General features: G+C 44.6%; 1 protein-coding gene across 1 annotated transcript in view; it reads right to left on the reverse strand.

The window, feature by feature from the left end:
* The window catches only part of LOC146834634 (vitellogenin-A2-like), a 68,081-nt gene extending 59,988 nt beyond the window's left edge, over positions 1-8,093 (reverse strand). Inside the window, exons 1-3 of the mRNA XM_085602101.1 lie at positions 8,053-8,093; positions 7,921-7,941; positions 7,656-7,807 (exon numbers count right to left, since the gene is read on the reverse strand). Of these exons, the coding sequence (XP_085458227.1) occupies positions 7,656-7,807; positions 7,921-7,941; positions 8,053-8,092 (213 nt within the window). The 5' untranslated portion in view covers position 8,093. The remainder of the gene's footprint in view (positions 1-7,655; positions 7,808-7,920; positions 7,942-8,052) is intronic.
* Between the last annotated feature and the right edge of the window lie 13,637 nt (positions 8,094-21,730).

Raw genomic sequence — 21,730 nt, forward strand, 5'->3', positions numbered from 1 at the left:
GACAGGAAACCACTGCAGATGGTGCTCCGTTAAGGAGGGAGATTGGGGCCCATCTTCATCTGGAGACTATCACCCAGCCACCTGTATGAACCCACCTTTTAAGACCCCCTGGGTGATAAGATAGTGGAGTACTTCAAAACAAACATAAACACTGCCTCTCATATTAACGTGGAGTGGGACGCCTTTAAGGCGGTCATCGAGGGATACTGCATTAGCCAGTCAGTGGGGGTGGCCTTCTTTCTACACACAGAGCTGTCTACTCTAGAGGACGATATTACTCTAGGGTGCCTGGAGGCCCTTCCTGCCCTCTATGAGATGCGAGGGAAGCACTTAGAGGAACTGGAAAAACTCCACTCCATGAGCAAATGGGACTACCTTATCACAGTGCACACAGACGGTGGATGCACAGACCGGCTGCCGGCTGCTGGCATGAATGTCTTGATATAGGATAGGGGGACCCCTATTATGCAGATAGCAGGCCCATGGGGGACATGCTTCACTCCCAAACAGAAATACATGACGTTTTCACAGCTTACTACCAAGCCATATACAAGCCTGGTGCTCTTTTACCAAGAGGCACATTGGACCTATTCCTGACTAGAGCGACCATTCCATGACTTCCTGAGGGCGACCGGGAAGAGCTGGGTGCCCAAATAACCAAGCAGGAAATCAGAGAAGCCCGTAACGGTATGGCCCAAGGCAAGACACCTTGTACGGATGGCCTCTCAGACACATTCTACCAACCCTATGCCCCTCAACTGGTACCACAGCAGGCCACAATGTACGGGTGCCCTGGAGACGCATCCCCCTTTTATCCCAGGCTCATCCGTCATACACCCTGGTTGAAGACGCCCTAGACCGCTTGGGTAGCACATTCGGCAGAGAGACACAACACGCGACACTTGGTAAAGTTAAGTTATGAGTTGTAATGTTGTTGTTACTAATCTAGTGGGATTTAGACAAGATGGGCTTGTGCGACTTTACCAGGTTTGATGTTGTGCACATACAGACAAACACAACCTTATGAACAAGACTTGTGCCAACAGAAGGGATGACCAAGTTGTGAGACACTGTGGACCTAAGCTACATCAGGGCCATACTACCTCTTTAATAGCTGTAAACTGCATGATATGTCATGTATTTGTATCTTTGAAATGCATGTGCTGTTTTGTATTTAAAACCAATAAAGATATAACATTTGCTGAAAGACAGCTCCAGGGCATGATGAAAATTGTCTAAATAATTTTTGAAGAAAGACTTCCAGTGTGGCACCTGCCTTCCAAAGTAATATAAGTGGCAGTAAGTCTGTCATGGTGCAATGATAAGAGAGACCTGCCAGCATGTTAATTTCTTCAAAAGTGGCACCGGCCTGTATGATGGGGGTCATTTTGGAAGGAGAATGTACTCTAACATGGCATACAACTCTGAATTCTGTGGGCTAACCCCCATTGTGGTGGCAGAGGTGGTGCCTTCGCTATACCACTCATACACCAGCCATCTAACTGAACCTGAGCTGAGGCCCTATGAAACTACATCCTGCCATTATGTGACACCTTTCTCACTTTACAGCTTTATTTTGATTATTTTAATATAAAAGAGGACACCACACAAAACCTTGGACGTGATTGTATTTTATATGACGGGAGCAATACACCCAAGGTATGAACACTCTAAAGGCACCTCCTTTATGAAGTAGAAACTACAGTGGCTTTTACCAAGAGTATGTGTAACAGGCAACTGTGTGCAAGAGTATCTTAGAAAGGAGGTTATTTCTCATAACGTGACAGCTTGAAATGACCTTTGTTGATTCCGCTTAGGGAAATTGTTTGTCAATCTTAAACTACGCTGTCATGAGCAACATTGGAGTTTAATGTGATAAGCTGAGACACTCCTCTACATGGTCCTAGTTTGGTTGAAATGTGTTCAACTGTAGCCTTCGCCAAAGATGCTTTTCCTGTAGGTGTTGCACCAACTGGTCCATGGCAATGATGAATAGGAGTGCGGAGAGTGTGGACCCCTGCCTGGTGCCCCTGGCAGGTGTAAACGAAGGCGTCATTGAACAATTCACACGAATATGAGCCGCAGGCTGAGCATATAAAAGCTTGATCAGGGATGAGAACCCGTGTGGCAGACAGAGTTTCTGCAATGTTGCAAAAAGAAAAAGCCACTCCAGAGAATCAAAGGCTTCTCCGCATCGAGTAAATAATTATTCACTTGTTAATACTTTATTTATTGTATACATTAATTAATATATTTTATCTTATTGAATGTTTTATATATTTTTTATGGTTTTATTGTGTAGGTATGTTAAATATACATATATCTGTATTAACACTGTTCCACCACTCGAGGTAAAAATTGTTTATTTGCAGAACTTTTGCTTGTAAATCAAATTCATAAGCAGAGCTGGCGCTTTTAAATCAGGACGCATTTTGGCTGTTTGAACAGCCTTTCTCAACTGAAGGGACCACCGGAAATCTTTCTATATATCAGGAGTGGCTCACGCATTTAATCGCAGTGGGGAAGGGTGAGGAGGGGCTTGACAGACAACGATGAGGGAAAATTAATTGTTTATTTAATTTTGCCTCATTGTTGTCTGTCGAGTTGCCTTCCACCCCACTCCACCGCTCTTGCTACAAGGGCCGAGAGATATCTGTACCTTGATCTGTATTTGAGATCACCTACTTTGTAATCACTGTTAAAAATGTAATTACCCATTTCTTCTCTTCATTTACTCGAGGGGAGATTGTAGAGATGTATGTGCACTATTATGCAAAGATCTCCTTCACATGCATCATCGAGATTGCTTGCCATGCAATGATCTGTTGGCTGCGACCTCATCACACGTTTTGGCCCTAAGATCATTTATGACTTTCTTACAGGTCTGATGTTGGAGCGGACCAGGTCATTAATAGCTAAGACACCCAATATGTCATGCTCATTTTTACTATCAATCACACACCGACATGCACCAAACAGGGTCCTCCCACCCACCTTGATATAAGCTGGAGCACTTGCCTCAGTTCAACCCCATCTGTATGGTATTTTTAAAAACACCTAAATTTCACTTTTTGCCGACTTGTTAATCCTGTTAGCATCACATTTTTTAGACACAATTTGAGTGGCTCCTTCAAAGAGCTGAAGATGTTGCTGTTTAACATCTGGATGGTGACCAACCAGCCATTTCAGAAATTACCACTCAATGTAACATTAAAAATGAAAGACTACTGCCAAAAACTGTTAAACTTGCAGCAGTTAATCAGTCTGCATCATTCTTTTCTGTTTTGAGAAAGCTTGTGTTCAAGTTTTTTTAAAGTTGCATAAGCAGTCATATATTTGGAGATGATAAGGTGAACGGATCATGTTGAAAAGCATTACCTTGTTAAAAATCTAGAATTGTATGCAAGTGTTGGGCCCTTATTTTCTCTTGTAACATTTTCATTCAACATTTCTAACCCACCATCTTTTCAAAGGTCGTTTGGCCCATAAAACATGGTTGCTCATTGTTAATGTTGTTATCTTAGTTGTATTATTTGCTTATGGTACACTCTTGTCTAGGGCAAGAATTACGTGTTCAAGAGAACAGGATATACTTTGAGTATACATAGAAATGACTCCAATATTTATTAAAGTTATTTTTTGGCCTATGTCTCCACTCTCTAGTCATATCCTTCTTTTCCCATTATATAATTGGTGCTCCTGCTTGAGTTTCCATAAAATTCCCTATATTTACAAACTACACCTTTCCTGGAGGTCAGATGCTGTTTAATATTATTGTGGATATAGTAAACTAACTGCTACCAGAGCATAGACAATGGACATCCTGATATTGGTGATATCGTTACAGGTGTAATACCACCTTATTGTATTTTATTTATAAAGTTTTATACAGCACAAACATGACCCTAGCGTGTATCGTAGCACTTTACAAATGGTCAAAAAGGAGAAGCAGATTGAGAAAACAACAACATAATCGAGAACAGTACAAGATGTAATAATTGATCAGGTCACGGAAGAGATAACCACAAGGGCCAGCATAATAGTTCCACAAGTCAGGGAATAATAAGCAATCAAAAGACCTAGGTGTAGATACTGCACCATATCGAGGCCTGGTGAGTGGAGTTTATGGGTTCTAGGTCAGGAATTTGCTCATCAGTAAGGCTTTGTCTTCTTTTTTTAATGATGCAGTTGAGGGATTCAGTCTGATCTCAGGGGGCAGGGAGTTCCAGATTCTCAGGGCATTACCCAAGAAGGCTCAGTTGTAGATTTTCTTTGTGGAACAATCTTGTGGTTTCAACAATAAGGTGCTGGTGCTTCTAGAAGATCTGCAGCTACCAGATAACTCCAGTGTTTTGCAAGGTACCTCAGGGAGTTGAAGTGCAGAGCTTTATGGGACATGCAAGCAATTTTTAAGTGTGTCCTTGCCTCATATGAGAGACAGTTTAGAGATTTCAAATTAGGAGTGATGTGGTTGTTTCTCTTTGTTCCTGTGGTGAGCCTTGCAGCAGAGTTAAGGGACCCTTAGTGGAGCCAACTTATGTCTAGGTAGGCCACAGAGGGTTGCACTTCCGTAGTCCAAGCTGAAAATCACCAGGGCTTGGACAGCTGATTTGAAGTCATCAAGGGGTAGGAAGGGTTTTATTTTTCTTGAGATGTTCACATGGAAGTTCGCTCATTTGGTGGCTGTACTGATGTGTTCCTGCATGTTCAGGTTCTTGCCAAGCACTATTCCAAGAGATTTCGTGGAGTCTACAATGTATGGTATGCAGTTAAGAGCTGTAAGTTGCTTCACCCATTCTTCGATTTTGGGTGACTGTTTGGGGGTTGACTAAGAGGATTAATGCTTTCAGGACGTTTAGTTTGAGGTGGTTGCTGATCAGACAATTTTGGGGGTTTTGTAGCGCTATGTTGAGGGACCTGATATCTTCAGGGGCAGAGATTTTAAGATACAGTTGAGTGTCATCAGCATACATGTGTTAGTGGATGGTGGATAGATTCAGAACTTTAGTTAAAGGCTCCATGGACAGATGAAAGAGAGTAGGTGAGAGCAAGGATCCCTGAGGGACCCCTAGAGTGACAGGTTTGGATTTAGACAGGGACTGATTAACCTTGATTCTTTGAGTTCTGGTGTGGAGAAATGAGGTGAACCAGTTTAGGACATATTCTGATAGACCCATCCTACGTTCCTTCCTATAATACTATAACCAGTATCAATAAGAAAGTGATAATCAAGGGCACCTTTTAGAAATTGACACGTTTGTGTTCAATTCCCTCTCAATGCACTTGTTTTGCATACCACGCTCAACACTAAAGGACCTATGCGAGCTGAGAATTAGCATTCCACCACTACTAATCCAATGTTGAATGTCACAACTACCCTTGCATAATTTGACCCATTGGTTTCCGGTGGTTCGGCACTGGCATATATTTCTCAACTCCGTCACTAATGACATTCTACCACACTTTGACGCTGTCTGTCTAATTTTGAGATGAGGAGACCAATGTTTAATGAATCAATATACAATTAAAATGACTAATACTTGCCACTCAAGCCATTCTCATTGCTTTGGGGGCCTGGAAAAGTCTGAATTGTCACACCTGTAGGAGTGTGATGATTTGTTGTTGTGTTCGTACTGTCATTGGCAGTGCTGGGAGGAGCAATGGGTGGTGCCAGCTGCAGTGGCCTCCTGACAAGGGCCCTAGCACTTACGACTTTTACAAATTAAGCGCTGACAACTACAGATGAATAGAAGAACCAATCTGTTACAGTCAGTCCATCCTTGCACTGAATTACGTTTTTCGGGCTCATAAATCAAATACAAAGGACACTGAATATAGCTGCTTCTTTAACATTTGTCGTGGCACATTTTTACTTTCATATGGCTTACGGAAAACATCTAAATTCTCTTGCACCCTGTCTGCTTTCTTTTGTGTGTGCTGGGAAACGCGAAGTTACTGGAAAGGCTGGATTCTACCCATTCCTGGAAACTGAATGAATTACTTGCTAATAGTTTATGTTCAATCAAAACATATAAAAAATGGCCTGGCTTTAACAACTGGAGACGTTTTGGGGAACTTAGTGCTCTGGAGGTATCATTTGCAAAGAGAAATAATTAAGGCTGTGCAGCTGCAATCACTTTGCGTCCACTATCATTTTTATTGACATAAAGACATGCAGGTTCATAGAGACCCTAGAGGGCAGCAGATATCTGGTGCTCCACTCCCTCGGCAGAGGACCATACAGTGTATTAAGAAATTCCTGGTTCCCACCTTCCTGGCACTATTGATGAAGTGGTTAATCCGAAGGCCTAAAAGATTGCCCAGTTCATTACACCTTTTCAGCAAACATTTTTGGTTTTCAAGAATAATCTCCCAACTGGCCAATGTTTTACAGGTGATTTCTTCCTTGTGTGGTGGCCACTGCTTTACCTGAACCCTCTCCCCCCAAAAAGGCTGGTGCCCTGGCCAGAGCCCACTTTGCCCATGCCTTAAAACGTCTCAGATTTGCCCAGAATCACAAGATTTCCAGTCAAGTGCTTAGGCTGGGATACAATTTGCCAACTCAGCCTCTAAATCACGCCTCCTCTGTTGTACTGGCAGACTTACAACTGCCTCTGTACATTTCAAGAAACACACATACTAATTTCCTTACTGCTCTGTTTGTCAAAGTTGATATAATGTGCTTATTGACCAGCAACCTTTACCTAATCTCTTCTCTCTTCTATCAATCTCATTGCTCTTTGGTGTTATATATGAGCCTACTAATTTAATTTGGTCTGCTGTCTTGTATACCTGCGCTAGTATTTGTTGCTGGTATGTATTCTTTACAGCATTAGACATACCACCATTGGGCAGGTGCAGTGCAAGGATTTTTGCATAATGTGCAAGGTGATACTTGGATGCGGCCTCATTGTCCCCACCTACTTCTCACCTTCACAAGGGCAACATTTTGCTAGTTTTGAGGACACCCTCTATGAATGTCTGCTCTATTGACAGCCCTATGACTTTTTAATATGTTAGGGCTCTTTGTTGAGAGACTGAAAAAAATGTATCAACTCTAAAAACCCACCTCAACCAACTAGATTACTTAGCAAGGGGATATTTCTTCATAGTTCTTTTCTTAATGCATACCAAACCTAGGGTTGTAACTTCGGGGAGGGTTGGGTGGCGTTGGAGTTTTACACCCCCTAATAAATGTATTATTTAATATATAGTTTGGTACATGAGCTTCTAGTCGGGTATGGTAAGATGGTGGCATGTCTGTTAGATTTCACCTGGGAGTTTTAAATACTAACTCAGATAAAATTTCACACACACAGTCATCTCTGTTTTGAAGGTCTTAAAACATGGTTATTTTACAAAATACTGTGTTTTAAGTACCCCTCACAATCCACCTTTCTTTCCCTTTCCACTGGCCCTTAAGCCCCCCTCATGCGCTGCTTCCCACATAATGATTAACATGATATGCCAGATTGGTTGTTGGAAAATTCCCCCCCTCTTCCTGACCAAGCTACGCCCCTGACCAAACCTAGCAAAATGTTCATGCTATTCTACGAATTTGTTTCATGTTCCAGTTCTGATATTTAATGTGTTTTACTTTTTTTTAAACTCACAACTACCCCTTTAAGCAATCTAAGTACACTAGAACTCCATACCTTGAGGAGATACGCCTTCTGTGCGATGCCACTGATTTCCACCTTGCAGTTCAGTTTGACTCCAGCTCTGGCTGTGCCGCTCTCCGGCAGTCCATTCAGGATCAAGGCCTCATATTGGTACACATAGGTCTTACTTTGACTCAAGATGGGTTCTGAAAGGTGGAGAAACAGTTACTAAAGTGTAGGGTTCTCCTGATTCTGCATTCAGTATCAGCATGCTGCCAACAGTCTAAAATGCACTTCAGACAATATGAAACAGACCTACCATAGTTGTACTGCTCACTGCCTGTGAGGGAAAATATCAAATAGGTGTGTTAGAAACAGAGAAGCCAATTCCATGTACAGAAGATATCCCTGTTCATAACCCCTCAACTCATGAAAAGAGGTGGGAACTTACCCACAAGAGCGAGCAGAAGTGCAAAGATGATTCCCCTCATGGTGACGGCGAATGGCGTCCAAAGAAGATTCACCTCCTTTTTATAGGGAATCAATAGGTCTTATCTGGCCTGTGAGGTAGAGATTTTGGCATCTCATACTTTTTTTTTATCAGGGGGGCTGAGATTTGTTTTCATCCACAAGAACATTTAATTTTTCTTTGACATGTATCCTGCAACATCTATACAATGCCCATGTGCCACTCTGTCCGTTTTCCATTTTTATATAAATGATTTCAATAAATTTTACATTTTGCACACCTTTAAATGGTAAAAGCCATGCAATGTTTAGAGTTAGCTAATGTTATTTTTGTTGCTGAGAGCTGGTCGTGTATTTTGGCATACCCGCTATGGATCGATGAGGCAGGATAACTTTGTTACGGTTATTGTGACACGACCTGGGAGAGATCTTGTGTGTTTCATGAGCTTTCCAAGCACTTGTAAAAACACATGAAATGGCGAGAATTTGACCTGAGAATGCAGTTTTACGTGTTATTTTTTATCAAATGAATTTTACATGTATTATGATATGAACTCTGGAGTGCAGGTTTTGAAACAAAATAATTACATTGAGAAGGAGAAAACTGTTTTTACTTTTCGTTAATAAAGATTTACTTCTGAATTTAGAATATTACCAAGCATTTTACAGCACAATGACGTCTACAAAGTTACCAAAGTGCACCAAGTAATGTTACCTCAATTTATTGACTTATTAGTGCGTGGAATGTTACAATATTTTATGAAAATATTTACCTTCCGCAGGGAAATTGAGACCTTTGACAGACACTGCTTGAAAATAAACACCTTGGGTCTGGGTTACTGGAAGTGGTAAATGTTAAATCTGTAGAATTTAGCTGGTTATATATTACAGCCAGCAATAGTTTTCTTAGAAGTATTTACCACTGCAGTAATTTCCATGCCACTGGTAGTAATGCATAATTGCAATATGTGATAATTATGACACAGCAGCAATTTGCAGCTGGCTGTATTGTTTAAGTAATGAGGGTTCTTTTATCTAATGTCAGTTGGTGCAAAATGCTGCCACTGGTATTGCATGCAGAGTTTACCACTTTGATCATGCATCACAGTTATTGGTTGGTTTGCATTAGCTCCCTGCCATTTAAAGGCACTAGTTTCTGATACTGCGTATCTTATTCTTAAAAAGCAGTTTAATATCAATATATTGTGCACGGTTTTGGAATTGGACTCACTGGATTGTTTGGAGCTCCCAGGATTAAGAATGTCTTTTAAAAACCCTTTTTATCCAAAACAGAGCTTATTTCTCTTTGCCCTTCCAAATGACCCTTAGGACCAAGAAAGCATTTTTGAGGGCCTCATCATCATCGACTCAATGACACGATAGCGTGGTAAAGAATATGGTTGTAAAAAATATCAGGAAAAAATATTGTTTGCCCTAATATCGTGATCCTATACTTAAGATGGTAACTACAAAGATGTCGGAAAAAAATAAATATTGTTGACACTTATGGAGTCCTAAAATAAACAAAAATATAATGTTCTTAGTATAAAAAGAGTTTAAATCAGTACATTTTTCATATATTGTTTTAACACAAGGTAAATTAAATATATTCCTCTGATATTTATCAGGATATGTATATATGTACTTATGTAAATACACATATGTGTTTCAGTAGCGGCTGCTACTGGACGGGGGTGGTAAGGCAGGGGGAATGAAAAAAAAAAAAGCACTTATCTGGGAACGGCCCGCCGCCTCTCTGTCCTCTTCGTCTTCCTTCTTCTTGCCTCCTGTCCCCGCAGCAGGAAGCAGCAGGAAGCATCCGTGCTCTCAGAATCCCCTAAGCCAATCACAACACTGCAATGCAGCATTATGATTGGGCTGCGCGCCATGGTTCGGCACTCAGACATGGACAGGGAGCCTGTGCATGTCCAAGTCAGCGGGCCAAACAGTCATGCGTACTTAGAGAGCGCCACCACTCCTCCCCCCTGCTCTCACCAGGCACACATGAAACAGAGCCACTGACTGCAATAGGAAAAATAAAATAAAATGATAATAACGATATGTTATTATAATTTTATTTTTCCTTTCGAGCAGTGGGGTGATGCTCCTCCTCCTTAGCATTAGTTCTGCAAATAAATTATCTGAACAACTTTCTCCTCAAGAGCAGAATCTTCTCTTTATTTGGAGGAACAGTGTTAATGTTGAGGCATTAGCGGTGACACCATTATCTGAAGCCCCAGCTGTTTGGCACACATCAGCAGAGCCGCAATTCAGTTGGGTCATTGCAAACGAGGCCCCCAAAACCACTACTGAGGAATGGATGGAAAGAGAGCTGTTACAGCTTGGGAGTCGGATTTAGAGTCTCTCGTGGCAGGGAGTGCATACCTGCTATGGGCCCTTTGCTAAGGACAGAAAGTATTTCGGAGCTGGGTGCCACATTGGGTAGCCGCCAAGTTTTGAGGCGAAAGTCGCGAGGTAAAGGAGAACAGCAGCGATTGTTTTTGACATTCAACCAAGAGCTGTATATAATTTAAAGGAATGCCGATACTTTTAAAAATCAAATACTTTCTACACAGTGAGTTTTTTTTGCCTGTTCCAGTATGTAAAAAGATTAATGTCGATTATCAAAGATAATTACGATATTTGAACTGTAACAAGAGCATGAAGCATTTTCCCCAAATTGGTCTGATTGAACTCACATATATGGAGCAGGAGCTGCCCGAGCAGGTAAGAGTGGTAGGGCGGGGTGAAATGGGGACTCGACAGACAACAATGAGGCAAAATGAAATAAATATTTAATCATTGTCGTCTGTCAAGTCGCCCCCGCACCCTGCCCCTTACCTGCGCGAGCCGCTCCTGATATATCGAAAGATTTCTGGTGGTCCCTTCAGTTGAGAAAGGCTGTTCAAATGGCTGAAATGCGTCCAGCTTAAAAAGTGCCAGCTCTGCTTATGAATATGATTTACAAGCATACGTTCTGCAAATAAACAACTTTTGCCTCGAGTGGAAAAACAGTGTTAATACATATTTATGTAGATATATAACATACATACACAATAAAACCATTAAAAATATATAATACGTTCAATAAGAGAACATATATTAATTAATGTATACAATAAATAAAGTATTAACAATTGAATAATAATTTACTCGATGCGGAGAAAGCCTTTGATTCTCTGGAGTGGCCTTTTCTTTTTGCAACATTGCAGAAACTTTGTCTGCTGCACGGGTTTTCATCCCTGATCAAGCACCCAAATGCTCAGCCTGTGGCTCATATTCGTGTCAATTGTTCTCTGACGCCCGTGTTTACACCTGCCAGTGGCACCACACAGGGGTCCCCACTGTCCCCACTCCTATTCATCATTGCCATGGACCAGTTGGTGCGACACCTACAGGAAAAGCATGTTTGGCGATAGCTAAAGTTCAACACAGACTCGCTGCTCTTATCACTTTAGGCAGACAAAATATTAATCTTCCTTAGACACCCCTCTGTCAACTTGCATCCCATTGTTTAGGAGATCCAGAGATTTGGTTGTTTTTCAGGTCTCCTGATGGACTGGAGCAAATTTGAGCTCTTTCTGCTGACGGCGAACCACGCACCAGGTTCAAAGTGATCTCCCATTACAATGGCGAGATGACACTCTCAAATATCTCAGTCTCCATATCCATCAAGAGAAGGAACAGGTCCTTCGACTGAATTATGCTCCAGCGGTGAGTAAATTAACTTCACAAACTGAGAAATGGATAAAATTGGCGCCATCTGTGGCTGACTGTGTGGCCATCATTAAAATGGTCATCCTTCCCCAATTATTTACTTGTTTCTCAATATCCCTGTCAATAATCCATGTCACCCCATCCAATGCCTTCTTTGCCACGTTGTGTACTCTTCTGCTGCAATTAATATAGGCAGGTCGCAAACTACGGGTTGGCTGGCAGGCGCTAGTCCTTCACTATGCAAGAGGAGGCTTCGGTGTGCCACACTTTTATCTTTACTATTTGGTCGCCCAGTGTCAATATGAGTATCATTGGTACCACAGAGACGCTCACCTTCCTTACGACTGTATTGACCGGGATTTGGTGGGGGATACAACACTAAATGCTATCCTTCCCATGGGATACCATTGGACCACACAGACATACAGCCACTCTCCACTACCTGCTGGGCATGGTGCCATCTAATGTGTACGGCTATACTACTCTGCCTTACTGCTTGCAGACAACCGCTGGATCACTCCCAATGGCAGAAACCATTGTCAAGCATACTCTGAATCATTATGCGTTGCACACTTCTGGAGATCTGTTCCCAGTTGGCCATGCCATTACCTGGGCAGAAGATACATGGGTTGCTAACGCTACGCCACTCAACAGGTTCATTTTGCATCATATTCAGAGTGCCCTATGGGCCCAGACACCCATGTAACCCATTGCCCCCTATGATTTCACCGCCTCACTCTTATTATGGAGAGTGACAATGTTGAGCACTTGGTTTCCATGCTGTATCATGCATGTCTAGACATGTTACCCACTGCGGATGACAGACTGCTTGAGGCATGGACAGAGGACAGGCAGCCCCCTTTGCCGAAAGATGTCTGCTATTACTGGTTCCTCCAAACCAAACTAGTCTCTCCCAAACATAAACATAAACTGCTGCATTTTAAATTCCTCCGACAAGCCTATGTGATCCTCGGTCTCATGGCCGGGATTGACCCCTCTTGCCCATCGACATTTCCCAAATCTATTGCAGAAGACGAGAACTTCTTTCACCTAGCATGGTTGTGCCCACACAAAAACAGTTATTGGGTCGACATTTTTACATGGCTCTCTCAGATGCTGGAGGTGGTTTTGACGCTGGAGCCCCTGGTGGCAGTACTGGGATATGTGCTTGTCATCCCAAAGGGGTCCCAGCGCTTTGCGGCAACTGCACTTTGGCTGAGGAAGCTGGAGATTCCAAGGTGCTGGGGGAGCAATCGCCACCCCACTGCCACACAGTGGCTTAAAAGACTGATATTTTGTGACACAACTAGTGAGTTATATGCCCTGATGCAGTCACCCACATTAAGCCCATGTAATATCTGGCAACCCCTCTCTGCTGTGAGAGAGAAAACACTGCACCAGGTTGTGAAATATCTATGGAGGCTCCTCCCTTAAGCTACTAGAAGCCCTAATAGCAAGGCAATCCTTGAGCCAACCATTTGCTTCTCAAGACTATCTCAGGCATGGAAATGTAGACTTTGATAGCACTGATAATTGGACGTTGGTTAAGGATTTATCCGATACCTCATTCTCATCAGCTATGATGGGAGAAGAGAAAATAATCTTATCTCAATGTTTTGTTTGAGTCAAGGTTTAACAATCTTCCAAAAATCTGACACTGTAGTTAGGTCCCAATACAGTTCTCAGTAAACTCAAAACCTGGTAGCTGTCGCAAAAGCAGCAGCCAGTTCCCCCAGAGAAATGAGTACTAAAGTGAATCAGTACCAACAATTTTAAAGCCAAGAAAACACCACAATAAAATGTAAAAAAGCAATTGAAACATATAGAAAAATCAAAAATTAATTGCAGGGGGTGTGGTTGGCAGCCATCTGGTACGGCCGCGTTTTGAAACGGCTCCGCTACCCTCACCGTAAATCCTGATGAATATCTTGCATCTCAACGGCAATAATCCCCTCGAACACCGAGGATCCCAGTCCTAGAGAGCTCCGAGATGCCGGGTTCATGCAGCGCGCTGCAGGGAGTGCGGCAGCACTGAAGAACCGCTGATGTGCCCGCGACCCGCATGGAGGAAAAATGGCGCCCCCCCTCGTCTGTCCAGCTGAAAAGGTGAGCCTGCTGCACGGCCGCCAAAACAAGAACAGTTACGTGGACCGGAGGCCGCTCACTACCGGCTCCTTGGCCCGAAACTCGATGCGGCACAGCTGAGTTCAGGAGCATTCTGACTTGTTTCCGAGGCTGGCGGGGGGAGGAGCCTAAGTGCTGGCTGTGATTGAGCGCCGAAGCACCAGAGCGTGAGATTGCCAATGCATAATAATCCGCGGCCAGCAAGAGGGACACCTGGGCCCACGGACGGCGCGCTCGCGACAGAGCACTGAGAACCGGCATTAAGACAAGTGGAGGATCTCCCAGGGAGCTGGGAGATAAGGATGAAGAAAGGCTGGAGCGCCGGCCGCACATGCTAATTGGCCCGCTATAGTGGTCTGCAGACAGTGGTGGACGCAAGGGAACCCACAGGCACTGGAGGTGGGAGACTATATAGGCGAGCATCCCGCTCAATCATAGGTGGCCCAAGGTGGCACTGAACACAGGTGCAGCGAAATCATTCAGCCCGCAGACCTCAAGTCGGAACAGTCAAAGACTGCACTATAACAGGCAGACAACAAAGACTAGAGATTGCGGGGTGAGTGCAGGCTCTTTTCAGCTTGGGGCCCCCCTCCCTATCACCCAAGGCGAAGTGATCCAGAGTGGCGCCTCGTCACGACTCCTTTCCCTAAAGCACTGATTGCTCGCCTGACTAGGAAACCCGACAGGCCGGCAGAGACGGGAATTTCCCCCTGCGCAGGCAGCATCGAGTACTGGTGCAAGGCCCTGAATAGCGGGAGGGACGCTGTTCGGCACTGTGTGACAATGGCCAGTGGAAAGGGGACCAAGACGCAGATTCAAAGTAAATTAGCTAAATTCACCTGGGACAAGAAGGGTGAGGGAGAAAATGCCGCCTCCACAGATTTGACCCTTCAAGATGTCATGGAGGCCATTGCCGGAGTGCAGACCTCGCTAGAAACTCGCATTGACTCGGTTAATATTGAGGTTTCCCTTATCAGAGCCGACTTGCGGAAAATGGACTCCAGAATGAAAGAAGTGGAAGACGCTACAGAAACGCTAACCTTAGATAAGCAACAAGTGACTCAACTGCGTGACCAATAGATGAAAATGGAAGGGTTACTGGATGATTATTAAGGAAGGGTGCGCAGGAATAACATACGTATCCGGGGTGTCCCGGAAAGGGTGGAGGGTCCAGTGGCAGACCTCTTCGTCGAGGACTTGGTGCTGACGAAACTCCAACTGACGCGTTTAACCAGTTACTTCTCCGTAGAATGTGCTCACTGAGTCCCCAGGGGCAGACCAAAACCGGGAGCCCCGCCACGACCGATCATAGCACAGGTGTTCAATTTTCGTGACCACGATGTCATGCTCCAAACAGCAGGGGCCAACCCACCACTGAAACGGGAAGACAGTGAAGTCACCTTCTTCCCGGACTTTACTACCAAAGTCCAAGCTCAAAGAAGCAAATTCACCATAGTTGAAAAGGTGTTGCGGGACTAGGAAGTGAAATACTCCATGCTCTTCCCGGCACGGCTCTGGGTTGAATCCGAAGGCTTGACATGGTTTTTTCACATCCCCAGAAGAGACATGGGTCTGGTTGGAAGGGTGATAAAGAGTGGGGAATCCGAATGGGAGTCGAATCAACAAAGCCCGTAGCAGTAGAATGAACAATGTCGACAGACCACAAGATGATCCAGCCCAAAGGGAGCCACACTTGACGTCAAAAGGCTAAAGACTTCAGATATCTTGGACTCTGGGATGTGTGGAATGCGACATAAATAACGCCCCTGAGTATAAGACGAGGCGCCTGGCAAAGGTATTTGGGTATTCTCCACAAACCCTTGACTGCAAAGGTATGATCCGCTGATACCGCTCTTAGCGGGACGCACAATATCGAGCTATCTTAGCAGTGAATCTATAAGCAAGGACTGGGACATATTAGAATGACATAATGCGTAATATACTTATATCCTTCATTCACGGCGGGGGAGGGAGGGTTGTAAACCAAGCACCTCACAACTGGGGGGCGACAGGCACTCTGCCTTGCTGGGTCTGGGTAGATGGAAATCCACTGGCAGGGGGCAGGGAGGGGGTGGAGCGGGAGGGAAGAAGAGGAGTTCTTTTTGTTATTTTTAACGTTGAATGTTACATTACACAGTGTGCTCAATCAGAGCAGAGCAACTTGCACAACGGAATGAAGGCAGTCGGTACCTGGATGAAGGCAGCTGCCTCAAGCTCAACACAGACAAGATGAAAATCGACATCCTGGGCTCCACCTCCTCTGCTTGAGACGATTCCTGGTGGCCAACAGAGCTCAGAACCCTCCCACGCTCACGGACCATGCACAAAAACTCGGCATCATCCTAAACTCCTCGCTCTCAATGAACCGTCAAATCAATGCTGTCTGTCCTCCTGCTTCCACACGCTCCGCCTGCTTCAAAAAATATTCAAGTGGAACCTCACAAGTCCAGGAAAACGGTCAGCCATGCGCTCGTCAGCAGCAGGCTCGACTACAGCAATGCACTCTACGTCGGCACCACCCAAACACTCCTGGAGAAACTGCACAGCATCAAGAACACATCTGCCAGACTCATCCTGTACATCCCATGCCGCAACCACATCACCAGTAACCTGAGAGACCTCCACTGGCTGCTGATCGACAAAAGTATCACCTTCAAGCTCCTCACGCACCGCCTACAAACCCCTCTACAACGCCGGACCTGCATATGTCAACCACTGCCTCCCCTTCACACACCCACCTGACATCTCTGGGCCGCTCCACCCACCTGGCCCTGGCCACTATCCCACGGAACCGCAAGATCTCGGCCGGAGGAAGACCCCTTCTCTTACCTTGCTGCAAAGACCTGGAACTCCTTGCATCTATAAAGAACCACAGTTACACCCAGGGTCTGGGCCGGGGAGGGAACTAGAGGCGTTAGGGCACTAGAGAACGGTCAGCCTCCAACCAAAGCTATGAACCACAGAAAGGACCGTCCCTAGTTGTGTCTTAAGAGATGCCCAATTTAGTGGGGGCAAATTACAAAAATTGACGGACTGGCATCACACACCACCAGGTGTCATGCTTCATCATCTGCCAGTCCTCGCCCTCTAAAAACCGCGTTTGATAGAGGGCGGGCATACACCTGAAGACAGGGATGCACTTCTAGACTAAGTGGGGGCCCAAACAAAAAAAGGAGTGAGTGAATTTAAAAACCATCATAGTATACCTGAACAATTTTTATTCTATGGGGTTACTATGTGGGATTAAAATATATAAGTGCGGTGAGTGGGGACCTTATCATCCCGTCGCCGCTGTGAATCAGTGATTGTTAATAGGGGGTCAACATGTTTCTGCCTGTATTGTCCACTTGGGTACGTGGCATTCGTCAGGACCTTAAATATTGGGCTCCAATCTTACCACTGGGGGCGTAGGCCTATAGCCAGCTGCCACCTGTTTAGAGAAACCTGTAAGAGAGAGGGGGTGAGACAAACATAAAATACTCAAAATGGTTGTCATTCGGTAGACCTTGATGTGTCACAGTCACGCTCCATACTTACTGCTCTCTCCTAAAGTGAAAAGGTGAAAAATGTATATGAGTGTCAGGCATCTGTGTTCACTCTGACATTCATGTGAAACAAATATAGAAGTCTTACCCTCTTGGAAAAACCTATTTGCCCCATGGGAGGGGTAGGGGGAAAATCCTTGTGGCCACATTCTGGTGGGAGACGATAAAGGATGAAGACAAAAGGGTTAAAAACCAGACTGGTTGGGAAGGTATATCAAAGATACTGAATTAGTTAGCAGAAAAAACCGTCAGGGCGTGCTTGGTCTACTATAGTTTCAACCTGTTGGAAGAAGAAATCAGAACAATGACTTACAGTTCAAGGCGTACTCCCCGCTAGAAAACCTAGTGCTGCATGCGTCCAGCCTCCTCCCCGGTGACATTAAGTGTAGTGCGCAGCAAGCTTTTATACTGTTGGGTGGGGTCGGGCATGCGATATGGGTTTCAGGTGAGCGTGGCGCACAGTGATGATGCTGCATTTCCGGTGTCCTGAGCGAAGCATGCAGAAAGGACTGCACGTTGCCTGTTTGTTGCCTGACCCTCGTTGGGGTGTGTCAGCACATGGCGCTGCTTTATGACACGCCGCTTCCTGTGTCCCGTCATTACCTCAGATGATTGCCTGGGGTGGGGCGGGACCAGCTGTGGTCCAATGAGAGCGCCTGCCATAGTTTCTGGAGATATTTAACATGTGTAGACAAGTTATATAGAAATATGGGGAACATGTGCCCTGCTCATGAGTATTATTTCATGACGGGAGCAGTTACGAGTATTTACACAGAAGAAAGGAAGAGAAAACAAACCCAGATTGTTTACAGTCAGGGTGGCGGTGTGGTTAAACCTACAATTAGTGCACAAGTTGATTTTACAGCTGCCGCATGATTGCTGATCAAGATGATTCTAGTTTTAGAGAGTAAGGGAAACTGCGTGAAGCTCTATTCACATGTATTACTGTGTCTATTGTTTGTGTTTTTGTCTTTATAATGGGTACTGTTAAAGTGTATGTTTTAGTGAGCGCTAAGGGAAGTTACTTCATTTGTAGCCATGGGATATCATCGTTCAATCCGTTTTTCCATGTCCCAAGGCGAAACACCCAACGCTGTTCTCTAACATGTAAGACATGGGGAGCACATTCGCTCCCAGTCTGGCATGCCTCTACGTACACCAATTTCAGGAGGACCATATCTTTAAGGAAACCAACCCCTACCTTGATCAAATCAAAATGTGGAAGAGGTACATCAACGACGTTCTGATCATCTGGAGGGGTACCAATGAAGAAGCACAATCATTCGTGGAATGGGTAAACAGCATTGATCCACATTTGAGATTCACACATACCATCGACAAAGAAAGAGCAATATTCCTGGACCTTGAAATCAACCTATCTTCAGAAGGCCTACGCACAAGAGTTCACAACAAAGCAACCGACAAAAACAGCCTTCTGCTTTTTGAAAGCTTCCATCCCAAAGCCCTAAGACAAAACCTCCCGGTAGGGCAATTTCTGCGCATCCGCAGAAATTGTTCAGAAATTTTAGACTTTCATGAACAAGCAGACACCCTGGAAATGAAGCTCAGAGCAAGAAATTACCCTAAAAAATTGGTCATGAATGCCAAAAAAAGAGCTCGAAACAACAACCGGGCAGCTCTTTTAGAAAATATGCCAAAGGAGCCGGCGAACCGGATGGTGTGTGTCACCACCTTTACCCCAGCGTCCAACAAAATTCAGAACATTATTCAAAAGAAATGGCGCATATTAAACACCAGCGACAAAGTCTGGACCCAACCCCTATTTGCGTACAAACGCAATAGGAACATCAAGGATGAACTAGTCCATACAAAACCACCAGCCGCTACAGATGACAACCAACTGACACTATGGGGCCACCAACGACCAACTGGACATTTCCCCTGTGGCGATTGCGTATCATGCCAATTCACGGCCACCACAAAAGAAGTGGACATAGGTACTGAGCGGCCATGGACTCAGAAGAACTTCTCTAACTGCAACACAGAAAATGTAGTGTACCTACTCAAATGCCCTTGCCAACTCATGTATGTTGGCATGACTACTAGGCGTGTAAAGATCAGAATTAGTGAGCACCGGAGCACTATCAGAAGGAAGAAAGATAACACCAAATTAACAAAACACTTCCTTGAGAAAGAACACTCTGATAAAGATCTAAGATGGACGGTACTGGAAGTAGTACAGAAGCGCAATGGCTGCCTCTCACATGTCTTACATGTTAGAGAACAGCGTTGGGTGTTTCGCCTTGGGACATGGAAAAACGGATTGAACGATGATATCCCATGGCTACAAATGAAGTAACTTCCCTTAGTGCTCACTAAAACATACCCTTTAACAGTACCTATTATAAAGACAAAAACACAAACAATAGACACAGTAATACATGTGAATAGAGCTACACGCAGTTTCCCTTACTCCCTAAAACTAGAATCATCTTGATCAGCAATCATGCGGCAGCTGTAAAATCAACTTGTGCACTAATTGTAGGTTTAACCACACCGCCACCCTGACTGTAAACAATCTGGGTTTGTTTTCTCTTCCTTTCTTCTGTGTAAATACTCGTAACTGCTCCCGTCATGAAATAATACTCATGAGCAGGGCACATGTTCCCCATATTTCTATATAACTTGTCTACACACGTTAAATATCTCCAGAAACTATGGCAGGCGCTCTCATTGGACCACAGCTGGTCCCGCCCCACCCCAGGCAATCATCTGAGGTAATGACGGGACACAGGAAGCGGCGTGTCATAGAGCAGCGCCATGTGCTGACACACCCCAACGAGGGTCAGGCAACAAACAGGCAACGTGCAGTCCTTTCTGCATGCTTCGCTCAGGACACAGGAAATGCAGCATCATCACTGTGCGCCACGCTCACCTGAAACCCATATCGCATGCCACGACCCCACCCAACAGTATAAAAGCTTGCTGCGCACTACACTTAATGTCACCGGGGAGGAGGCTGGACGCATGCAGCACTAGGTTTTCTAGCGGGGAGTATGCCTTGAACTGTAAGTCATTGTTCTGATTTCTTCTTCCAACAGGTTGAAACTATAGTAGACCAAGCACGCCCTGACGGTTTTTTCTGCTAACTAATTCAGTATCTTTGATATACCTTCCCAACCAGTCTGGTTTTTAACCCTTTTGTCTTCATCCTTTATCGTCTCCCACCAGAATGTGGCCACAAGGATTTCCCCCCTACCCCTCCCATGGGGCAAATAGGTTTTTCCAATAGGGTAAGACTTCTATATTTGTTTCACATGAATGTCAGAGTGAACACAGATGCCTGACACTCATATACATTTTTCACCTTTTCACTTTAGGAGAGAGCAGTAAGTATGGAGCGTGACTGTGACACATCAAGGTCTACCGAATGACAACCATTTTGAGTATTTTATGTTTGTCTCACCCCCTCTCTCTTACAGGTTTCTCTAAACAGGTGGCAGCTGGCTATAGGCCTACGCCCCCAGTGGTAAGATTGGAGCCCAATATTTAAGGTCCTGACGAATGCCACATACCCAAGTAGACAATACAGGCAGAAACATGTTGACCCCCTATTAACAATCACTGATTCACAGCGGCGACGGGATGATAAGGTCCCCACTCACCGCACTTATATATTTTAATCCCACATAGTAACCCCATAGAATAAAAATTGTTCAGGTATACTATGATGGTTTTTAAATTCACTCACTCCTTTTTTTGTTTGGGCCCCCACTTAGTCTAGAAGCGCATCCCTGTCTTCAGGTGTATGCCCGCCCTCTATCAAACGCGGTTTTTAGAGGGCGAGGACTGGCAGATGATGAAGCATAACACCTGGTGGTGTGTGATGCCAGTCCGTCAATTTTTGTGATTTGCCCCCACTAAATTGGGCATCACTTAAGACACAACTAGGGACGGTCCTTTCTGTGGTTCATCACTCCTTGCATCTATACCTCAGGCAATCACCGTCACTGCCTCAATTCAGGAAGGACCTCAAGACCTAGCTCTTCGATTGAACAGCAGACCCACCCTACAGTGCCTTGAGACCTTCAAGGGTGAGTAGTTGTGTTTTGCAAGAAACCTTATTGATTGATTGATTTTCTTTGCTGTATTCCCCCCCAAACAGTGTCACAGAGGTAGACTGTATTTTGGCAGGATGGTGCATCCTGACAGGATGGGTAGGGTTGGAGTTGTCACCTACCAAACTTACATTTCACAGGAGCTGCCTGAGCACACTCACAAAGGATTTCACACAACACGTTTGTTACTCCATAC

This window comes from Triturus cristatus, chromosome 4_2 (genome assembly GCF_964204655.1).
Source record: "Triturus cristatus chromosome 4_2, aTriCri1.1, whole genome shotgun sequence".
NCBI classification, from domain to species: domain Eukaryota; kingdom Metazoa; phylum Chordata; class Amphibia; order Caudata; family Salamandridae; genus Triturus; species Triturus cristatus.